Raw genomic sequence first — 22,644 nt, forward strand, 5'->3', positions numbered from 1 at the left:
TCACCACGATTGTAGTAGTTGTTGCCACTGCAAGATTATATATTAGGGCTAAAGTGAGTCTTCCAACATTTATTTCTGCTACCCATCCTTTTACTGACATTGCTATTTCTTGTCACTACTCACCACTGCTAATACTAGAGCTACTAGCGACAGCAACAAATTGAGCACCTTAACTTTCGAGATGAAATGGTAAATTGGTGAGAGTAGTGACACCTAGTGGTCAATTGGTAAATAACAATTGGAAAAAAGTGATTAAACTTTAAAACAGTCTACTTTTGTTGTAATAAGTTGATTTTCTGCAAGGGGACTAACTGCTATTTTATCTTTTTTTTTCATTATATCATATCATATATGATATAGTGTGCATTTGATTATACGCGGCAGTGATAATAGGCTTTACTTGACCTGAAAAATGGACTAAGTTCCCAAAATCAGGGACAAAATTAGAAAAGAAAGAAAGAAAGAAAATAAGATATGGCTGAGGTGAGGCATCACAGTATATGTCATATCTATATTTGTAATTTCAAAGAGGTACAGTTATATGTGTGCTATATATTCCATTTTAAATCACAAAATTGTTTCTCAATGTTGAAGTAGTATTTGACAAAAACTTTACTGCAAGCTATTCACAAGGACCTAACCAAGTACATTTACTCCAGTACTGTAAATGCCTCTTAAGTACAATATGATCACATTGTAAAATATATTGTTATAATCAAACAATCCGACAATGCATAAAGTAGTTAAAATTACCTCTACTTCGACCAACTACAGTATTAAAATACTGCTTATATGTTGATGTATCACTATAATAATGCAGTATAATTGTATATGATCAAGTTAAAAAATGTATGTTCAAAAAAACAGGTGCCATAAGTAGTTTTACTTTTGATACTTTTGATACATTTTGCTCATAGTACAGTAGAAAGAGTATTTCTTCACTGTTGCCTTTATTTAGATTTCCCCCAGGCATGTTTCTTGAGACATGTAAAAATATTCTTTGAATAATAATTTGTGCATGTTTCCAAATCCACAATATATGAATATGCAGATATTAATTTTAGAACTTTTATTTGTTAGATGTAACATTCCTCTTACTTGACTCATAAGTTTGTGCATTGGAAGCTTCAAGTTTCCACTTCAAACTAGTGTTATAAGCTGCATTTTAGACCAGGATCGACTTCAAAGATAGTTATGTCACAAAACCATGTTTGTGAATACATGCCTAAACTCATGAGATTTAGGGTGAGCACAAAAACACTTTCTCTCTTCAGCAGATCAGTGTGAAAACAGCCTTCTGGATGTGAAACTCTACATGTACATACGTGTTCACGGTGAGGATCAAGCCTCCAAGACAAATTTTTGGAATATTTTTTATTTCATATGTTACATTGTTTAATCTTCGACAGCTCAGTCATTGTTCAGAAAATCCAGCGACCATGTCTTTTATTTTGAAATCCAGCGACCATGTCTTTTATTTTGAAATCACCACGATTTCCGGTGTTACGAGTTCGTGTTGGAGTTTGCACAGTTTGTGTTTCAAATGTATTTTCACCACTTGGAGTGCTGTTATATATCATAACCTTGAGTTGCTGTACTTTCACAACTCTAACCGATACTACAGTAGCATGTTATCAGCTCCGGGACACCCTTTTGTAGCTCCTGGGCTGCTTAGTTAGCTCCGTGTAGCCGCTAATGATAGCAACCGGCGGTGACACCTGGGCCACAGAATGCCTCGGAGAAAGAAAAACGGCCAAAGCCCGGCCAGAGTCCCCGGTGGACCGTCAGAGGGGGGAAGCCTCGGCCACAACGCGGGTTACCGACCACCTCAGGGATTTCACGGTGCCGTGGCGAACGACTTTCCATCCAGTGACCCGCTCTCCAGCTCAGCCAAGGAGAATATCGTTAAAAGCATGCAGGAGATGTTCTCGCACCTGGACCCCGAAGTTATATACATCGTGCTGTCTGAGTGTGATTTTAAAGGTACCACAAAACACGGAAACCAGGTTGTCCAAACTGCCGTGGGACTCTAGGGAATGCTTTGACTTGGCTAGCCGGTTAGCTGGGTAGCTTGTTAGCAGTGACTCTCTGACAGTTGAAGCATTTCACCACGAGATTACCTCACAGTGGAGGTCCCATGTGTATTATTGACAGTATCTGCAGTCCTTTAGAACTGCACCAAATCGCTCATTTTCTTATACCTGTTGTGCGTGTTTGGATCAGCTATGAAAATGCCAGTCCCCGCATTCCCAGTATGTTTAAATAACAGATATTGTGTACTGTATCTATGATTTAAAGTTAATTCATGTAGACATATATAAGTGCCACCAAGTGCCTCTCTAATCAGGAAAAATACAAAATAGTGAACAAGACCAAGCAAGGTCATCTGAAACTGAGTCGTGAGTGAATATTTCTCAAGAGAGAAATATAAAATAAGCTTCAATCTTCTGTCTTTAAATGAATGATGTATTAACCTTGTCCTTAAAGACACTGTAATGGCATGTTTAAAAAGTATTCATCATAGTTGGACGTTGATACTGCAAGTACAGCAAATTTTGTAAAAGTTAAATATCATAAAATTGAATCTCACTCTCTTCTTTTTCTCGGTGCTTTTGTGTTTTAGTTGAAAATGCAATGGACTCCCTCCTGGAGCTGTCTGTGGCTGCTGAAGTTGTAGCCCCTATTCCCTCTCCTGTTTCTGGCTTTGAGCGCACTGCTGCAGCCTTGCTCAGCCCGCAACACTTTTCTGAACCTAGACCAGACTCAAATACCTCCAAACCATCACAGCGGCCCCCCTCTCCTCACTCCACCACCCTCCTGACCGAAGAGCTGGACCTGTTAGTTGATCAGGAGCTAGAGACACTGACCACACAGAAAGATGTTAAGGAAGAGGAACACAGCAGCCAGTATTTATCTACTGGTGCATCCTTCTCCTCTTTCCCTCCACCGCCATTTCAAAAGCAGCCCCTTCCTGAGCTACTTCAGTCCAGTTTGAAGCCTGGATCTACAGGGGCTTCTGCTGAGCAAGCATGCCCAGGGGAGCACTTGGTAGAGCATATGTCTGGAGCCTCCTCTCCACTCGACCAGCTCAGCTCTTGGGATGATGAGACTTCTGAGGGGCAGCAGTCAGTAGGGGATTTCGCACATCTGTTGACAGAGACACCTGCAGACAAGCCGAAACCTCCTTTGGACCTGGCAGCTTCAGGACGTCCCTCGGCTTTCCAGGTGTATAAAAAGAAAGACCCGTCACACAGTCTTTCAGAACAGGCTGGAGTCATGCCCTCTGATGCGATAGTTGGAGGAGCGAGATCTAAGGTGAGCATGTTGAATCAGGAACCGCTTAGCTACCTGTCAGCACCCTGGAATCTGGAGGCACCGGTGTTTTCTCCCCGTATCCATGGAAACCAGGGGCCAGTCTTCATTACCCCTGTGGCTCAAACGCCTCCCATCTGGCCCAGCCAACCCAGGCATCCCTCTCCTTGGCTGAGTCACGCTCCTGTCAGTCAAGCACCTCTCAAACCTTCCGCAACTATCCCAAAGTCCTGGGCCCTGCCTGCTGCTCCACAGTTTCCTGCCAGGTCCAGCAGGCTTCGTTTGGAAGGGAAGGTGCTCGTGCTGCTACGTGGTGCTCCAGGATCTGGCAAGTCAACTTTGGCAAGGTAAGGTTGGGATAATCTAAATAGCAATACACTATGCTTTCTAGTTATGGCTGTTCTTTAGAAATATAGTTTGCAGTGGTGTCTGCAGCCAGCAGAATGGAGACTTGGTTGTGTGTCAGTTACCTATACGTCAGCAATCACAACCTATGATCCATCACTTGAAACTTGTCTTTGTGTGTGTCTCTCTCCCCATAGAGCTTTTTTAGAACATAACCCAGGTGGAGTTATACTGAGTACTGATGACTATTTCACTCGCAACGGAGAATATCAGTTTGACCCCACGGCTCTGGGGGAGGCCCATGAGTGGAATCACAAACGAGGTTAATAATACACTCACATACACGCACACACTCACATGCAGCAGTAGCAAGTAAACATTGCTGTGCAACCTCTTTGTTTTTGATTTGTTATCTCTGTAATTGATTGCTATTGTTTCCATCCAAACTAAACTGTACTAAAACAACAAATTCTGTTTGTCTCTTGTGTTGTCTCTTATGCAAATGTTATCCCATAGCCAAGGAAGCTTTTGAGAGGGGCACTAACCCCATCATCATTGACAATACCAACATGCAGGGCTGGGAGATGAAACCTTATGTGGTTCAGGTCAGTCAGCTTGCCAGTAATTCATCCAGTACAGTAACAAATCTCTTGTGACCAATTTTGCTGTTGAACTAATTGCTCTGGAGAAGAGCTAATCTATCAAATTTATGATACTGGAAATGGGTTTGGCAGCACTCAGACGGACATAAGCCCTGCGTGAAAAAACACAGCCTTCTCATTGATTTAACAGAACCTCTCTGGCAATGTAAGAGTGCCAACACAGGGGGCTCTGGCAAAAACATGCAGGGTCATGATGCAGAAAAGAAGATTTACCTTATGATCATCTCAATGAAAAATATAATACTTATTCATGATAACTTGCCTTTTGAGGAATTTTACTGGACATTGTTCACATAACTTTGTTATGAATTGCAAAAAATGATTGGTCGTCATATCTGTTCTAGGCGCTGAAACATGGATATAAAGTGCTGTTCCGAGAGCCAGACACTTGGTGGAAGAACAAGCCCAGGGAACTGGAGAGGTGAGAGCGAGAGCAATCATAGTAGTATCTGTTTTTAATCTAAAATATTAAATAAACAATTTTTTTGTTTAGAACCTAAACTTTATATATTCCAGTTTTGTGTCTTTAATCTATTTGTTTCTGTGTGTCTATGTGCACATGCAGACGCACAACACATAATGTGCCAGGGGAAATAATCCGCCGCATGCTTAATGGATACGAGCGCTTCGTCACAGTTCAGTCTATTATGGCTTCACACATGCCTGAGAGAAAACAGCGCCTCCTTCTGGAGAACAGGAGCTCTCAGTAAGTTTAACTAACAAACACTTGTCTTGACAAGGTCCATGTCAAATTGTATTCATGTAAAACGTGTAAAGTTTATTGTGTCATATTTTAAAATATCTTTCCTCTTACATTTTTACCTCTGCAGAATAGAGCTCTTTTGTCACACTGTAGACTTAGTGAAAATCATTTTTGTAAACATTAATTGAGAGAATTCTGCTCCATTCTGTTATCACAGATGTTTTCAGAAATGCACATAGTACTATTATTTGATCTTTACATTATTGATTTTAATTTCATAGTAAAAGTGATCATTAATACACATGTAATGACCAATAATTCTGAAAATATCTAATTTCCTTGATGTATGATAATGTTTATCTGTTCCAATACCATTACATATTTCTATGAAATTATTGTCCACTATAAACCTACATATTGCACAGCTCTGCTTGATTATTGTATCTGTACCAATAATACTTTTTTTCTCTAGGCTGGTCTCCTCTGAAACACCTTGTCCTGATCTGGTAGAGCAGCCTGGATTAACTGAGGAATGTAAGAAATCCCGCCCTCAGCTGTTTTCCTCTCTCCCTGACGTGTCGTCTATTGGTCATTCTAGTGAGGAGGGAAAGCTAGAAGACGGCACCCACAAATCTACTGAGTCACTCAATTTCCAGCCCACTGGAAGTCCCACGGAGAACCCTGAAATTTCCGATGGGGATGATGACATGGATTTAGGGGAGTTAGATTCTGAGTTGGATGCTCAGTTACAGCTGAATCATTCAGAAGGAGATCAGAGAATCCCAGACTGTATTGTAGAATCGGTGATGAAGGAAGATCACCGTGGGGATGAAATACCTGTGGCTTTCTCTGAGTCTATCAGACAGAGGGCAAGGAGAGAAAGGCCAAGCAGGAGATCAGATTTTGACAGGATGGAGCCCGCAGATCTGGTGAAAGATGCTAACCAATCAGAGAGCGAGGCAAAGGAGAAAGAAAGAACAAAGGAGGAGGAAGCACAAAGGGTTGACGTAGTGAGGGATGATGAAGAAAAAGGAATGCCTCAAATGTTGGATTTTGTAGGGGACTGGCCTTCTGAAGGGTCCCTCCAGCAGCGACAGGTGAGGAGAAGAGAAAGGCATAAAGAAAGGAATGGAAAGGAAGATGAAGGTGTGTCTCAAGAAGTTGAAAAAAATGAAATGAAAGTGCAGCCTGGACCTGATGTAACAGAGTTTCAGAAGGTTCTTGATCTCATTCAGACAGGTGTAGGTGCCATTCAAACCGGTTCTTCCCGTTCTTCCTCCCTTTCCCCTAACTCTGGAGACGAATTACTGAAAGAAGAGGAGACAGGTGCCAGGACTGAGGAATCCTGTAGCAGTAAATCTAACAATGAAGAGAGAGAGCAAAACATGAACAGGGTGAACAATAGCAGAGGTGAATTACCTGACTGTGTGCTAGACTGGAAGGCAGCTGACTCTTGTAGGGACAAGGAGTCCAAAATTGATAACTGGGAGGAACTTAAAACTGAGAATGAAGCAAGTAGTGCAACAGAAATTGGCAGAGAAACAACCAACAGTACAAATCATCTCTCAGATATCACTGCTGATTCACTAGGTGTCTCCAACACTGAAGAGACAAGTATATGGCATGATGGGTCAGGAAGCCACAGTATTGAAGGGGAGGTTGGTACAGAGCCTGGTGATATGGACACTAATAGCTGCGCAGAGGATGGCAAAGACACTAGAACTGAAGCTGATGGCAGCCACGTTAGTGAGGTGTGTCAGAGTCCTATGTGTGAGGGCTCTGTGGAAGCAGAGGGCAGTGCTTTCAGTGGAGGCAGTCAGGAGAGAAAGCAGCGTCAGGGTCGCAGATCAGGGAAGCAGTGCAAGCTAGCCCTTACCTTCACTCAAAACTGCCCTGGTTCTTCACGGAATACTCTTGAATCCCCAAATACCACAGTTGAAAACATAGACAGTAGTCAGAGTAGTTTTAACACAGATGTCGAACCTAGCTTTAACAGTAGCACCAGTCTTAATTTTAAACCGAATGTTGACCTGTTCCCCGAGTCCAAATCTGAGGCACACCTGCAGCCTCCTTCTCCCCCTCCTTCTCTGGTAAACACATGCTGCTTCACCCAGACAGAACCTCAAGACTTTGCCCTTCTTTGGCGCCTCAGTCGTCAAGACAGCCCAGGTGATACCGTTGTCACTGCCTGCAGCCACTCCAGTGACTTCACAGTCCTGTATGGCGACTCGTCTCGCTTTGTGCCGGAGCTGTCCTCTGCAGTGTCTGCAGCGGTTGCAGTTCACCCTTCTGGCCACAAAGAGGTTCCCTACCGTGTGGTGCATGAGAAAGGCACCCAGGTGGAGGAAAAGGAGCTTGGGGAAACTCAAGACCGACTTGAGAGCTTGTGCATTCTCAGCCGTCATTTTAAACTAGTTAGTTTTGATATGTTAGAAGATCTGTATGACAAATGCAATCAGGACCTAGAATGGACAACCAACCTGCTGCTGGACTCTGGAGAGAGGTTCTTTAAAGATGAGGATGGTGAGGAGGAGAGTGAGGAGGAAAAAGACAAGGATGGTGCTGGGGGTGAAGGTGACCAGAACACATCCAGTCTGTGTGGAACTTCAGGCGAGGTTGTAGAAACCAGCTTGTGTCCTAATGTGTTAGATGAGAGCCACTCTGAAGATTTGCCAAAGGGAGGGCCAGCTGGGTTTGAGGAGGCAACTCAGAAGTCAATCACTGGGACAGTTAGTGAGTCAAATGAGAGCTCCAGCAATACTGACTTGCCAAGTTTTCAAGATGTAGCTGCTCCAGTTGGAAACAAGGATCATCCTGATACAACCTCAGACTCTGAAAAAAACCCTCGAACAGAACAAAGTCTGCCTACAGCAACACAAGAAAGAGATGACACTGAAGACAAAGTCATATCAGAACCTGACCTAGAAGGTGGTGCTTGGGGTGGGTTCTTAGATGACGGAGTGATAATTGAAGAGTCAAGGACTGAGATCGAGGATGAGATTGCCAGCATGGACGAGGTTCACCGGCTGCTCCAGGCTGAGCTAAGGGAGCTAGAGATAGAGGAGAAACGGAGGAAGGAGAGGAGGACTGAAAGGAGGCACATGGAGGAGAGAAGGAGCGGACACCTGGACATTCAGAGTGTGGAGCTGAAACTACCCACTGAGCTGGCGCTACAGCTCACTGAACTGTTTGGCCCTGTGGGAATAGACCCAGGTAACTAACACACAGGTATCACGCTGATAATCTCTGTAAGCAGTACACTTAATGTTCAAACGAATATGCAAGCCTCAAGGTGTTAATATGCTTGAAATGAAGTGTGCTGTATACCTAATCTGATAGGTCACAAATGGAAAGGGGATGAGATGTGGTTTTTGTCCAAATTGGGGTAATGGCACACACTTTGGGACAGTGTCTCCTTTACAGGCTGTACACACCAAAAACGATGAAAGTAGTTGTGTGAGAGCTTCAAAGTCTTTCACAGCTCCACACAATTGATCAGCTGCTGCATAACATGGGCATAGGTGTCAGATATCTCCAAAAGTACACTGTCAGATGATCTGACAAGCACTTGAAACATACTGGTGTACATTAGTCACTTCCTGAACCAATAACAATAATGGTCTTTGTACTCTGCTCCTCTGAACTGATGTATCTGTTCTCTCTGGTTCACTGTATTCAGGCACATGCTCCTCTGATGACTACGCAGTACAGATGGACCTGAACCTGGCTAAACTGCTCCACCAGAAGTGGAAGGAAACAATCCAGGCGAGTTCTTTAACATTCGTCAGAGATATTTTAACAGGATCAGTTCATCAACCCTTAATCCACTCTGATACTCTGATTCACTGTATGTGACCTTTAATGGGTCTTTGCTGCTTAATCTGACTGCAAATGGTATATTACAGGAAAGGCAGAGACAAGCAAATCTTTCCTTCCAGTTGCTTCAAGAAAGTAAGTTCATACAGTCACACACACTAAAAAACACAAACTTAAAATTCACAGAGCAACATGGAATCGTAACAGCAGCATTTTACTCTGTATATGATTAATAGTGCAATACATGCATATACATTACAAACACACAGCCCTAAAATCTCTTATCCATACGGCTGCCTAACCAGTAATCCCATGTGAAAGTGTGGCCTATATTGTCCCAATCAAACAATATGTAAAGTAAATAAAGTATGAATTTGTGAGATTAGTTTGGGGAACAACATTTTTCAGACATAACTGTTTTGTTTCACAACCATTAAATGTTGGCTTTGGATGTTTAGGTTCATCACACTGGGGGGAATCACAGGCGACCAAACCTGGGCCACAAGAGCGAACGCCACATTTCCTCATTAGTGCAGATGGTTACACGTCAGTGGACAGCCAACCAGAGGCCCGTGGTCATATTCCATTCATGGACCACTGGAACGTGTCTCGTCCACATGTCTCTCTTAGAGATATTATAAAAGAGGAGCAGGCTTTGCAGGAGAACGTGCAAAAGGTGTCGCACAAATCTACTGTATCTGCAGATGTTACACAAGCATCCTGTATCATATTATCCTGGGTTGTTCTCTGTTACCCTCATCCTAACCACTTTCCAACCCTCTTTGTTTCAGACCAGACAAAGTCGTGCAGACCTCGACCGGCGAGATGGAGCCACCGTGTTGAAAGAGAAGCAACTGTTCTCCCTCTTCCCCACCATTGACAGACATTTCCTCCAGGACATTCTCAGAGACCACAAGTAAGACACAAGCATATCTTTAAGGCTGTTTCTGTCTGACACTCTTCACCCTCATTTACTCACAAGAGAAGTAGTGGATTAATCTGGATGCAACAGAAATAAAATACATTTAATAGGTCATTTGCCATTCTAAGATAATTAATGCAACAGGCTCTAAAATGCTCTGAAGTCAGTTTCTGTTCTTTTAATAGCAGGTTAAAAGACCATTGTCTTCAGTGATAAGAACCATTTTTGCACCAGACTAATTTCTGTGGGCTCACACTTGTGCAGTTACAGCCTGACCCAGACTGAGCTGTTTCTTCACTCCTTACTGGACGAGGAACCTGTCAAGACGGTTGTGGCCCCAGAGGCCCCTCGGTCTGACCACCACAGAGCAGGCAGCAAGGAGAGGGAAAAGGTATTTACAAACACAGGCACAGAGAGAAACAAACAGTGGAACAGAACACATTTACGTGTGCAATAATTATTTTATATTTTCATCTGTAAGCTGGAGTTTACTCCATTTTTCCCCTTCAGCAGAATAGTATTTTTCAAATAAATAAATCACTACAAACAAGAGAGAGACCACAATATACAAGTTATTTATTACATTCCACCCTTAATTAGGAGTCACTGTCACCCTGTCCTTTTAATTTGTCAGAGGCAGAAGGCCCTAGAGTCATCCATACCTGACTATCAGGATGTTGAGGACCCAGAATATGATGACTTCCGGGCCGAGGCCAGCCTGCAGAGGAGCCGACAGCTGGAGAGTTTTGCCAAGGCTGCTGAGGCCTACAAGCAAGGACGCAAAGAAGTGGCTTCATTTTACGCACAGCAGGCAAGTGGCTGAAGCAGAATGTTTTACTCCAATATTTTGTTTCCATGCCAGCTCTATTTTCATCTGTGAAGCGCTGTGAGTTTTTTTTTAAGTGTTATATTAAGTTTTTATGTGAAAGATTTTTGTATTAGAGGTAACATCTCTCACTTTGTTATTCACATTTCCTCCTTGTTTGTTTTGAATTTGTAGCTTTTCATTTATTCATGGTGATAAATGCTCCTCTGAAGAGTAAAATGATTTGCATCAACTCTTTTCTTAGGGACACATGCACGGCCAGCGAATGCGTGAGGCTAATCACCGTGCAGCGGTTCAGATTTTCGAGAGGGTTAACTCGTCGCTACTGCCCCAGAATATTCTGGACCTCCATGGGCTGCATGTGGATGAAGCCCTGGAGCACCTGGCCGAGGTCTTACAGGACAAAATCACGGGTATGTGACAATGTACTGTATACACTCAGGATAGTCGCTTCCAGACTTGCACCTCTTATGTTAATCTGATGGCAATTAAACATGTCGCTCTCAGCAAGCACTGTGGTCACTTTACGTAAAAGTCAAGACATTGATCTTATTTAGTTGGACTTAGTTACATTTCTGCAACAGTTAGATTTCATCAGATTAAGCTGAAGGCTGCTGCAGCACAAAGGAAAATATGCAGCGAGATGAGAGTAAATGTGCATCACCACGATCACTGTAAAACATTTATTATCTCAATCTTCATCTCATCTCTCTCTCTTCTGCTCCCTCTCATGCACCAGGTGCCAAATACTGCACGAGGATTGTTTCTCTTTCCATAAATGTGCTATCATTCATGTCTGAGTCAAGCCATGAAGCTTATTAACTATTAACGTAACAGCCCCTTATGTCTGAATGACAAAAAGCCATCACTTAAACAGAGAGATGAAAAAGCAATGTTAGTATTCCATGTCTGATACTGACTTGTGTGTACAAAAAAGGGAAGATTGGAGAGACACTGGCATCTTGGGTCACTTTTTCCAGATGTCTCATCCTTAGTATGGATCAAGCTCCAGAAAGGCTTGATCCTACACATCATTAGGGTTATATTGTCAAACTTTCCAAGGCTTCCTCCAGAGAGACAGAAGATATTGATCATCTGAACCATATGTACAATCAGGATAGCCAGCAAGCACCACTTTCACAGTTTGCATGTACCCTCCTGTTAACTCTTCTGTGTTTCTGTGTGTGTTTTGTTCTTCTTTGGTCTCTTTTCTGTATAGAGTATGAGCAGGGTCTTTGTCGACCTCAGCTCTCCGTCATCACAGGAAGAGGGAACCACAGTCAGGGGGGCGTGGCCCGCATCCGCCCCGCCGTTATAGACTACCTCAGTAACAAACACTACAGGTACACACACACACACACACACACACACACACACACACAGTCGTGTTCATTGTCACCCACCTTTTCTTCTATCTCTTTATCTCTCAGGTTCACTGAGCCAAAGCCAGGTCTCGTGTTGGTCTCTTTGAAGTGAAAGGAACCTGGTTTATAGGATTGAAACTAAAGCAGCTATGGAGGACAACACACTCTCTCTCTTTATCTCATCCACATATACAGTTATCACAGTATATACAGTATGATACACTCAGCCTGCTTGTTTCTTACTTCTGACATTCAGGTCTCGTACTTTTTTATGCTCATCCACTTGTTCTCCATCAGTCATTTAGCCATCAGAAATTTTATCTTAATCTTGGTTAAATTGAGGTTAATTTTAGTTAAGATCTTAACCTAAATTCAGATGATAATCAGAATAGTTGGCATGAAAGACAAATAAGGTATTTCTATGCATCTGTAAAGAATGTATGTACTGTATATTTTATATTTAAAATGTTTTATAGTAAGCTGTATTTTGCTTCTGTTTGCCTTAATGCCTTTTAAAGAATACAAAAAATTCCTGTTTGGAAGGCTCCATGTTGGATAAGGTGTTCTTTACTAGTTTAAACATTTACTAATTTGGAGTCATGTTTGAGACATAATGTAAGTATTTTATGAAACTTTATTTGAATCATGATCACAATCTTACTTCGTGGAGGTTGTTCTCGGTTTTTAAATAATAAGACACTCTTTTTGAAATACAGCTCAAGCATTGTATTTGGTGCAAATTTTACATTTACTGAGCACAATAGTCACATTCTGTCCTCTGAGATGTTATAACAAGTTCAAATGCTTAGAAGGAAGTTTTTTCCCTTGGTTATTCCATTACAGTGCATCATGCTCGACATTAAATCATTAAATAGTTTGAACAATCTCCACTGTACGTTCTGCAGGAATCATTTTGTCTTAGCAGCTGCCTCTGCAGCATAAACTGCAACTGTTCACGTACTTTAACGTAAGTCCAGGCCAAGATTAGCTGCTAATTTATTCATATTCAAACTCAGGTAAAGATTCAACACCGTTGAATTTAATTTTATTTAAGATGACAATTGATCATTTCCTGTTAGCTTTTCTTTAACATGTTGTGCCAAAACTTTGTAGCAGTTGTATTAATCAGTTAGCTACACTAATTTTGTAGGTTTAAAATCGCTTCTGTTTTTCTATCTGTGGAATGTTTTTCACAAAGGTACTACAACAGTGTTGACAGATTTTACCTATTGTACATAATATTGTGAACACATGAATTATAAAGAGAATATTGTATTTTTTATTCATTTGTTCAAATGGTTTTACAGAGAATATTACACTGTGGAATAAAATTATATTTGTTTACGGTTAAACGCGTGGTTGTGTGGCTTTACATTCGTATTTCTCTTGAGGGAATGCAGCTTTAATAGTCATTTAGGACTGATCTGATTTAGACCATATCAATTACAGTTTTATTCATTCGCATAACCGAAGAGTTTGGACTCTACATGAAATTGAGAATGTTTGTATCTGTCAACTGATTATAATGGAAAAATACAAGCCTGTGTTAGTGCTGTGTTATTAAAAAAACAAACCATCACAAAACACTGATAACTAGATTCAGACATTTAATATTGGTCTATGTATCAAAAGAGCTGCCAGTTTGTGATATCCCATAGTATATTATGCCTTTAAAGTGGTAATGATGCTGATAAAAGAGGAAAAGCAGAATTGATCCTATTAACAATCTTGCTTTCTATTTCAACTTCTACCTTGAGTCATGATTCATGAGTCAACACAAGCGTTGGATAGAAATGGAAAGTAAAAGGTAAAAAGTAATTCAAAATTTGGTAGATTTTCTTTCTTTGAAGTAATTCTATAATAGATTTACTTAGTTTTAGTGTTTAGGCTCACTGTCCTGCTGCATCACCCATTGACTGAGCTTCAGCAGGTGGATAACTGCCCCTGACCTTTTCCTGCAAGATACTTTGATAAACTTAGGGAATAATTTTCCCCTCTGATTATTACTGTAAATTAGATGAAGATATTTGTTAGAAAGAAATGTATACACATATACATGTAATATTTTTTCACATATATTTCTTATATATATTTGTACAGTTAAATATTTACATAAATTATTAAAAAATAAACGGAACAATCATTATCACTGTTGTAGGCCATTTAATTCGCTGCTTTTAGTAGTTTCTGATCCTTGAACGTCCCACTCGACATAATATCCCCGGTCCCACTTTGTCGCCAGTGTCGAAGCTGTGTCAGAGTAGACATTAGATCAAGACCTGTTTTGACGCCAGTCTCATCGGCGTAAGAGAGTTTCCTTTATCAGAACGCTTACCATGAAGTTTGCCGAGTGAGTTTTTAAAAGTGACAAGCGCATTAAAAGATAACTGTAAATCCTTTACTTGCGCAGCTGCGTAAAAGCTGCAAACCAAATGGTACAGATGCACAACAGGAAAAAAAACCAAAAAAAAAAAAAAAAACCAGCCATAGTTTAAAGCACAGCTGCTGTGGGGGAGGCGAGCTGAAGCCTCAGTCAGTCACACCTCCACACTTTCAACAAGCGGATGCGTTGCACTCGCCTTTGCCCTCGTTTTTTTTTTTCTCACTTCCCTCCTCTACTTGACGCAACTTCGGCGCTGTCGGGCAGGTGCCCAGATATTTCGCCTGTGTGTGTGCTGGTCCAGTTCGTGGATAACCTGCGGTAGCTCCGGCGTCCCGGGGTCTCCGGTTCAGCGGGTTGTAGTTCATAACGCACCGTCAGTGGGGTTTGAAGGCTGTTTGTGTCGCCGCCGTGAAGTCTTCAGAAGCGGCAGTCAGCATCCGCCCGTTCAAGACTGAGGAGGACAAGAAAGGTAATTTTTTTTCTTTCTTTCTTTCTTTGTAAGATACTACAGGGTGTTACCGCTTGGTTACTATTCCTTTCTGTTTTATACTCGTTGAAAATGTGTAATAAGAATAAGACACGATATGGGCAAACACCTAAACATGTTTCAAAATTAAAACTTTAAAATGCGCAAGTGTGATCTAAAGGATATATTCTTACTCTCTCGTTAGTATAAAAACATAATTATGAATGTGTGAAATGACATTTCATTGTCAACTACAAGATAAACGTGTGATTTGTAGGCCCAAGTGACGACTTTAATAGTTAAACCAGTCGAACTAAGGATTTGATCCTTATTTTCTTAGTTTATTTAGATGGTAAAGTGAGAATATAGAACTAAGGCTTCTTCTTGTGACATAATTTAGAAAGGTCAGATGTGGAAAAACCAATGATTAAAATGTCCCATCCAGCTATTTTACAGGGGTCTTTCCATTTAGATGACTGTGTGTGAAATGGCAGGTGGTTTTGAGGTTATGACTTATTGTCTCCGTTAATACAATTGTCAAACTGTCAGAAAATGATACGAAACCACGAGTAGAATTTGGTTTATCATAGCAATATGAGCCATCAAGATTTATTTGTGTCACCGTTTCAAACAATAACACATGGAGAAATCTTCATCCATTATCAGATGTTCATTGATGGTGTAAACTGCAGAATCAGGACTGGTTCTTCATAAGGTAGACTATATATATTAAAGTTGTGGGAGGCAGACATGTTATATGTAAGAGCTTGATAATACAACACACAAATATGTGTCGTTACAGAGCATCTGTTAATGTCTTCAGAACCAAGCTGTGAATTCTGGGTCACACCCAATCATACGAATCTTTACTTCCGTATTTAATCAGTACTTTGTCATATATCTAATGCTTTGTTCTCTTATATTTCTCTGTGAATATAGGTTTTTGCTGTTAGAAAATGAAACGCTGATGCCATCTGCCACATGCAGTACTCTAACAGTTGACTACATCTATATTGTTTAAGCAGATATTTCTGATTTGTCGCACAATATGAACTGTATTGAGAGCTGTGCTGCTGTCATCTGCCACAGTAGGCCTCATGTTGTAGGAAAAAAATCTGTTGACTGTCTGGAGACACGTAGAAATAAGGGTTCAGTGAAATGAAGAATTTGCTGAAGGATTTCACTGTCCAACCGTTCTGTCCTTTTAAGACGACTTAAAGTGTTTACTGATACCTCATGTTCATAACGTCCCTTCATCTCTGTGCCTCAGTAGATTTCCCTCTTCAGTGCTGAGAGGTTAGACCTGTCTGGACAGAATGATGGTCTTCAAGATCATCAGAGAGAAAGAACAGAACCTGACCACCACGCTGCAGAGATCAACCGGAAGTGCAGCAAGCCGAGAGGGCATAAAGAACGAAGAGGTTATGTGAAGGATATATAAAGCTCACAGCTGGAGGACTGCAGACTGTACAAACCTAGGGTTAGGGTAAGGTGTATGAGAGATGTTTGCTCAGAAAACAGAGATGTCATAGGTCAGTTTAACGAGATAAGTGAGCACTGAAATCTCTGGGAATGGAATTACCACAAGGCAGCGCTGCAAATTGTCTGCTATGAAAACTGCAACCTGCACACGGAAGTACGGCACACACGATTACAACCAGAGTGATTACTGGTCTTGACTACCTTGTGAATCAACAAGTCACAGAAAAACCACCTCTAAGACTATTTCAAAAGAACAACAAACATCTAGAGGAGTGAGATTACCATTGGTAACCATGAACGGCCTAACAGAGATGTCGGTGAAGTGCGTCCTAGTTGGGGACAGTGCGGTCGGCAAGACAGCCTTGCTGGTCCGCTTCACCTCAGAGACCTTCCCAGACACCTATAAGCCCACAGTGTTTGACAACACAGGGGTGGAGGTGTACATGGATGGGGTTCAGATCAGCCTGGGGTTGTGGGACACGGCAGGTAATGACAACTTTAGACAAATCCGACCGCGATCGTACCAGCAGGCCGACGTCGTCCTTATTTGCTACTCTGTGGCCAACCCAAGCTCCCTTGCCAACGTCCAGCACAAGTGGATTGCTGAGGTTCGAGAGAACCTGCCCAGGATTCCAGTGCTGGTTGTGGCCACTCAGACAGACCTGCGGGAGATGGGGGCACATCGGGGCAACTGCATCACAGCAGCAGAGGGGAGACGTTTGGCTCATGACATCCACGCTAAAGGCTATCTGGAGTGCTCCTCCTTAAGCAACCGAGGCGTGCAACAGGTGTTTGAGTACGCCGTGCGGACAGCCGTTAACCAGGCTAGGAAGCAATCCAGGAGACGCATGTTCAGTATAAACCAGTGCAAAGTCTTTTGACCTACGACCTTGACCTGGTGGATTGACTTGTCCAATAATGCATGCTAGTGTGCTGTTCAAACTCAGTCAAGGCTTGTAAAGATACAAGCCAAAGTTGGGTTCCTGTCACATATGTTGGGTTCTTTTTCACTAACAGGGTGTCCTACCTGGCCCCCGACCCAAGACTCAATTTAACCCATGTTTAAAAAAGAGAATACATTGACTTCATCACAGACCTATTACACCCACATGCAAATGTACAGATGGAAGTTATACTTTTGTTTGATCCTGCAAGCTGTGTAAAGAAAAGAGTTTATCTTTGATTCTTCTGATCTGCTTTTTTAAGTGAACCACATGACATTACATGGAGGTATTTCAAATAGCCCATCAGAGGAGTTTCTTAAGACTTTTACCTAAATTAAACCATGTAAAGCTTTAATGGTGACATACTCAGCAAATTCTTTTTCTAATTATTTTACAAATAACTGATGCAGAGAGGAAAGTATATTAATATATAAGTTTGGGACTGCATCAACAATGAACTTTTAAATTGCAGCATAAACATAACAAGTGCCTTTACTATCACAAATAAAATTATACAACCAAGTATTGTATGTAACAGTTGCATGGAGCTTTTATAGTGTGATTTGCACATTTGCATCAAATGAAGACAACTCTAGTCATATGCTCCTAAAACCTTTTATTAGCTGAATCAGTAAATAGGGGTGTGTATGCGCTGATATTTGTCAACTTTTAGGAATAAGATAATGTGGACGTCCGCTCCGAGATCTCAAAGGGACAATTTTGCTGTATCGGGCTCGACATACAGCATGTTCTTTATATTTTCCTTTCATACTAGACATGACTAGCAATGACTGTTAATAGATCAATTAGATGTATGTATGTATGTATGTGTGTGTTTAAAAGATACCTGTATTTGTTTTGTTTGAAATGTTTAGTCAGACATCAGTTCTATTGAAATGAACTCTTACATGACTGGAAACTACAGAATGCGCTCAGTATAGTGCAGGCCTCTGCCCAGGCCAATGTCAAACATCATAGGCTACAACAGAAAAAAAAGTCATGAAAAAGAGTAATGATAACTCACCATCCCTACACCAAGTTTGGTGCAAATTGGTTATTTTTGTGTAATTCTACTGACAAATAAACAAAACTGGTCAAAAACATGACCTTCTTGGTGGAGGTAATGAACCAAAAATTCTGTAATGTAATGGTATAATTGACTAAATTAATTTTATATTCCTAGGAAAACCATACATTTAAAACATGTTCTAAAATAAAACAAAGGGACATTAGACATCAACATATGAAATTTTGACATTTAACATTTTTGTGCATTGATTTTTTTTTTTTTTTTTATCAAACTGTATACCTCCTTTAAAATATATAAGAAAAAGTATTAAGGCATGACCTGCTACCTGTGTATCTTGTAAACTGTCCCTATCGTTATTTTTTACTGGAACGACTAATTTTACCGTCTATCGTTAATGACGACTGAATATAAGAGGAGAGCAAAACATCTAAAACATGGTTTTTGAAATGTATCCAGTCATTTTTCCCATTGATTTCCCCCTATTTATACACTTTGTATGTGAACAAATGGTCTACTTTGTGGTTATTGTCTTATACTTTCATGGCAAATTTCAACAGATTTTATTATACTATATGTCTGATGTACATACTTAATGTGATACATGTTTATCTCATATATGTTTTATACAAAACATATACAGAATGGAGTATTTTTGTTACCATCTGCCAAGCCTATAGTATGAAATCTGTATTAGAAAACACATTACATTGTATGTTTATATACAGTTAATTTAAATTATACATATGATTCAAACTGATTTTTTGGAGGTGTTAAAGCTGCAAGAAAATTGACTTTGACTAGATCGTTCCAGGCTATTTCTTGAAAAATGGTAGGGTGAAATAAAATTGCATAAAGCCATCAAACATTGCTTTCAGACATGTGTGTTGTATGTCTGTGATACAGTATTTATAAAAGCTTAACTCCGAGAGATGAGTGGCAAAGAATGAACCATGAAAAATGAAAAAATTAAATGGTTGTATACATAGATGAATAAAATGATCTTTGTTTCTTTTTTATGAAGGTCATTTCATGAGGATTTCAAGAGACAGCTTGGTCTTGATCTCATACACACACATAAAGTGATAAGGGGTGGAGATGTAAAGTGATTTTCAGATCACAGATGAGACTTTAAACCTTTGTATCTATCCTAATCAAGTCAGTTTTAATTATTTAGTCCAAATTAAGAAATTTGCCTTAAAGCATTTTAGGACTGACTGACAACACATTACACAATCTATCCCCAGAGACCCAGTCCAGATAATAAGAGACTCCAATACTTAACAGCCTTTTACTTTCAAATATATGTACTTTGCGTGTCAGTTTGCATTGTATGTGCATTGTACGAGCATTTGAGCATGCATGTCAGAGCACAACGTGAGGAATTAAGGATTGTTTTAGAAAACTCTGCACTACACAAAGATAATGAAAGTGTAAAAAAAGAGGACCAGGAACAGCAAACAACCAGAAGAAAAAAAAGCTCTGAGAAGCTGTTCCTTTCCCCACGTGCTTTCTCCCGCTCTTCCTCTACATATCTGTCTCGTGGTGTTTAGAGCTGCTGAGGATGAGACGTGCAGCACAGGCTTTTCAAGGATATGCTGAAAAACACCTAACCACATCCCAGCACACACACAAACATGTACATTATACAATCATTGTACAATTGTGCAAACACACACACAGCAATACGCATACATACGCATGTACGCGTACACTTAGATGTGTATTCACTCACATACATGTATATGTATATCACATACACAGGGCACTCAGATCACCTGAACAGATTATGAACAATTATTACTTGATGTAGTATTACATGAAAAAAATGTATTAAGAGAAATAAACTTAAACACTTTTGATTTTACTATCATTAACCTCAAATTATTATTCTCTTATAAGTTGTTGGTTTAGGGCTCGAAGGACTGTATCACCAGACACACAAGGCAAGAAATTGGACATCCTGAATATGTACAAATTTACTTGCAAAACAGCTCTCTTGTTCAAGAAACCAAAGGTAAAAGATCAAATTTAAGTTTTGATTTAGAACTTCAGCATGTTTGACTGCCTGCTGTGGTCCAATCATTCGTCTGTCGTTGTGCTCTCTCCCACAACTACCACAATGCCTTATCCCCCTCGCTTGCTCTCTCTCTTTCACACACACACACACACACACACACTGCATAGCGGGTAGACAAAGGTATACACCACAGAGCCACCTCACAGTCAGTGTTGTAGTGGTTGCACTCACTTCTCAAGGGCCCCTGATGCGTTGAGCTGGTTGATGAGGTGGTAAATACTTTTTTTCACAGCAGACATTTTGACACGCTGTAGCAGAGGAGGCACAGGTCTGACTAATAACATTATTAATGGCCGCTTTTGGTGAACGCGTTGTTCATTCAAGGCTCTGGCACTGGTGCAGGCTGGATCACTGACTTGGTTTTCACTGCTACAGCTAAACTGAAGAGAGCCATCGTCAATGTTCCCCGCTGCACCTGTGCTTTCCCTGCTATAATCGGTAAACATGTCTGCCTCTCCACAACAGTGGCAACAAGAACTTACCGACTAGTCTGTGTTGCATGTACATCTTTACACATGGATTATCTTATTACCAAAACAGCAGTGCTAATTTTAGCATTGCCAGTATTTCAATATGATATGATTGCCTGACGTCAAAGGACACCACAGGAGATTAGCAGAACCAACAAGGTGTTGTTTCTTCTCGTAGTACTTTTAGTTTTAGTTTGTGTCACTCAGGCTACACTTGCAGAGTTCCCTGCATAGGGCCTTTTTTTTTTTTTTTTTTTTTTTTTTAACAGCAGGCATTTCGACTTGTTATTAATAACACTGATGATGGCTTTGTTCTGTTCAAGAGTCCAAGTAAACCATGACTGAATCCCATGAATTTGTCTATTTATCATATTATTAACGTGTGCTTTCCCTGCTGTAACGTGGCAAAAAGGAACACGTGACTTAGTGCAACAGTGTGGCTAACTGATGTATTTTTAATAGTTTCTACAAAACAATGGGGCTCTATGGCAAAGAGGAATAAGATACATCAGGCAACACAGACAACACTTGTTGGTAGGATCCGTTCATTGTTGGTTTTGTTTGTTTTCACAGAATTTGATGACCATAAGAAAAATATAGAATATCACCAGACTTGTCCTCCAACTGTCAAGTCAACCGCACTCGTGTTGCTCACCCTGCTCAAGATAACTACAGTATAGGTAAAATGACTTCTATACTACAGGCGATCAATGTTCAGCAGACATTACTGATCATTGTGGGAGGGTGGCAATCATGGGACTACACAAACACACTTCCTTAGCACACACACACACACACACACACACAGACACACACCACAGATCCGTGCCATCATTATTAATCACAAGCTCACAGTTTGTACGGAGCATACATTATATTGTTTTTCAGTATTTAGCATATAAACACATTATCTGTCTCTCTTTCTCTCTCTCTCTCTTTCGCACTCACATACACACACGCACACACACACACACACAAACACACACAGACACACACACACCACCAACACATATTGAACCCTTCAAACAGATTTACAAAAAGCCCAAAAACAAACCATGGTTTACAAAAACTCATCTTCATCTCTTACACTTGTACAATGAAACTATTTCTCACTTTCTTCCCTCACACACACACACACACACACACACACACTACACACACACACTACACACACACACACATGCACAGGAAACACCTGTCCTATGCGAGCTCAGTACCACAGAAACTCAGTGACACATTAACACATCACATCACATGTGCCTTACTCTGCAGAATAAGTGGAACAATGTCAGTTAACATTTCTTACTGAAACAGTAACTTTATGAGACAAAACTGTAAATTTACTGTAAACTACGAGGACACCATCTGCTCCTTTTGAAGTGGTTTAATCCCACTTCTGATGCAACTTAGATCATGATAAAAAAAAAAAAAAAAAAAAAGACTACTGAACATGAGCAAAGTTTTTTGTTTTTCAGGTTTTTAGTACAACTGTCTTGGTCCTCATGTTAAAGACATACATTATAAATCATGTCCAAATTCTACTCTAAATCATCAGTGACAACAATAGTATTTCTCTGGCCTCTGAAGATATATTTCATATTTATACGTGCATTTATTTCAATTTAAAGATGAATACTATTTCTATGTATCCACATTCTATACAGATTCTAAAACTTAAAGTTGGCCGACAGAACTCGGCGCACTGCAACTTGAGAAAGCACATGCAAATAGACAAAACACAAGCAAATTAAAAAAACATCTTCATAAATTTTACAACACATGTGCTGCAAAATACACACAAGCAAATCACCGTTTTGATTAGCACATTAAGTCCAGAAAATT

General features: G+C 40.5%; 2 protein-coding genes across 3 annotated transcripts; both read left to right on the forward strand.

Annotated features, from left to right (window-relative positions):
- The first annotated feature begins 1,514 nt into the window (after positions 1–1,514).
- On the forward strand, positions 1,515–13,302 carry n4bp2 (NEDD4 binding protein 2). Its single transcript, XM_071504318.1, has 16 exons — positions 1,515–1,983; positions 2,624–3,659; positions 3,855–3,979; positions 4,174–4,262; positions 4,664–4,740; positions 4,885–5,025; positions 5,495–8,235; positions 8,702–8,787; positions 8,928–8,973; positions 9,297–9,514; positions 9,630–9,754; positions 10,025–10,151; positions 10,395–10,571; positions 10,831–10,999; positions 11,806–11,929; positions 12,017–13,302. The coding sequence occupies exons 1-16, from the start codon at positions 1,731–1,733 to the stop codon at positions 12,060–12,062; spliced, it is 5,580 nt and encodes a 1,859-aa protein (XP_071360419.1). The 5' UTR covers positions 1,515–1,730; the 3' UTR covers positions 12,063–13,302.
- Positions 13,303–14,662: 1,360 nt separating this feature from the next.
- Positions 14,663–19,122, forward strand: rhoh (ras homolog family member H). Of its 2 annotated transcripts, none has more exons than XM_071504320.1 (2): positions 14,663–14,802; positions 16,070–19,122. In XM_071504320.1, the coding sequence occupies exon 2, from the start codon at positions 16,575–16,577 to the stop codon at positions 17,160–17,162; it is 588 nt and encodes a 195-aa protein (XP_071360421.1). In that variant the 5' UTR covers positions 14,663–14,802; positions 16,070–16,574; the 3' UTR covers positions 17,163–19,122. The 2 variants fall into 2 exon arrangements, with proteins under 2 accessions (XP_071360421.1, XP_071360420.1); XM_071504319.1 differs by having other exon boundaries at positions 16,073–19,122.
- The last annotated feature ends 3,522 nt before the right edge of the window (positions 19,123–22,644 follow it).

The sequence above is a fragment of the Trachinotus anak genome, unplaced genomic scaffold (assembly GCF_046630095.1).
Source record: "Trachinotus anak isolate AG129_WGS33_773 ecotype Australia unplaced genomic scaffold, CSIRO_AGI_Tana_v1 ptg000019l, whole genome shotgun sequence".
Lineage (NCBI taxonomy): Eukaryota > Metazoa > Chordata > Actinopteri > Carangiformes > Carangidae > Trachinotus > Trachinotus anak.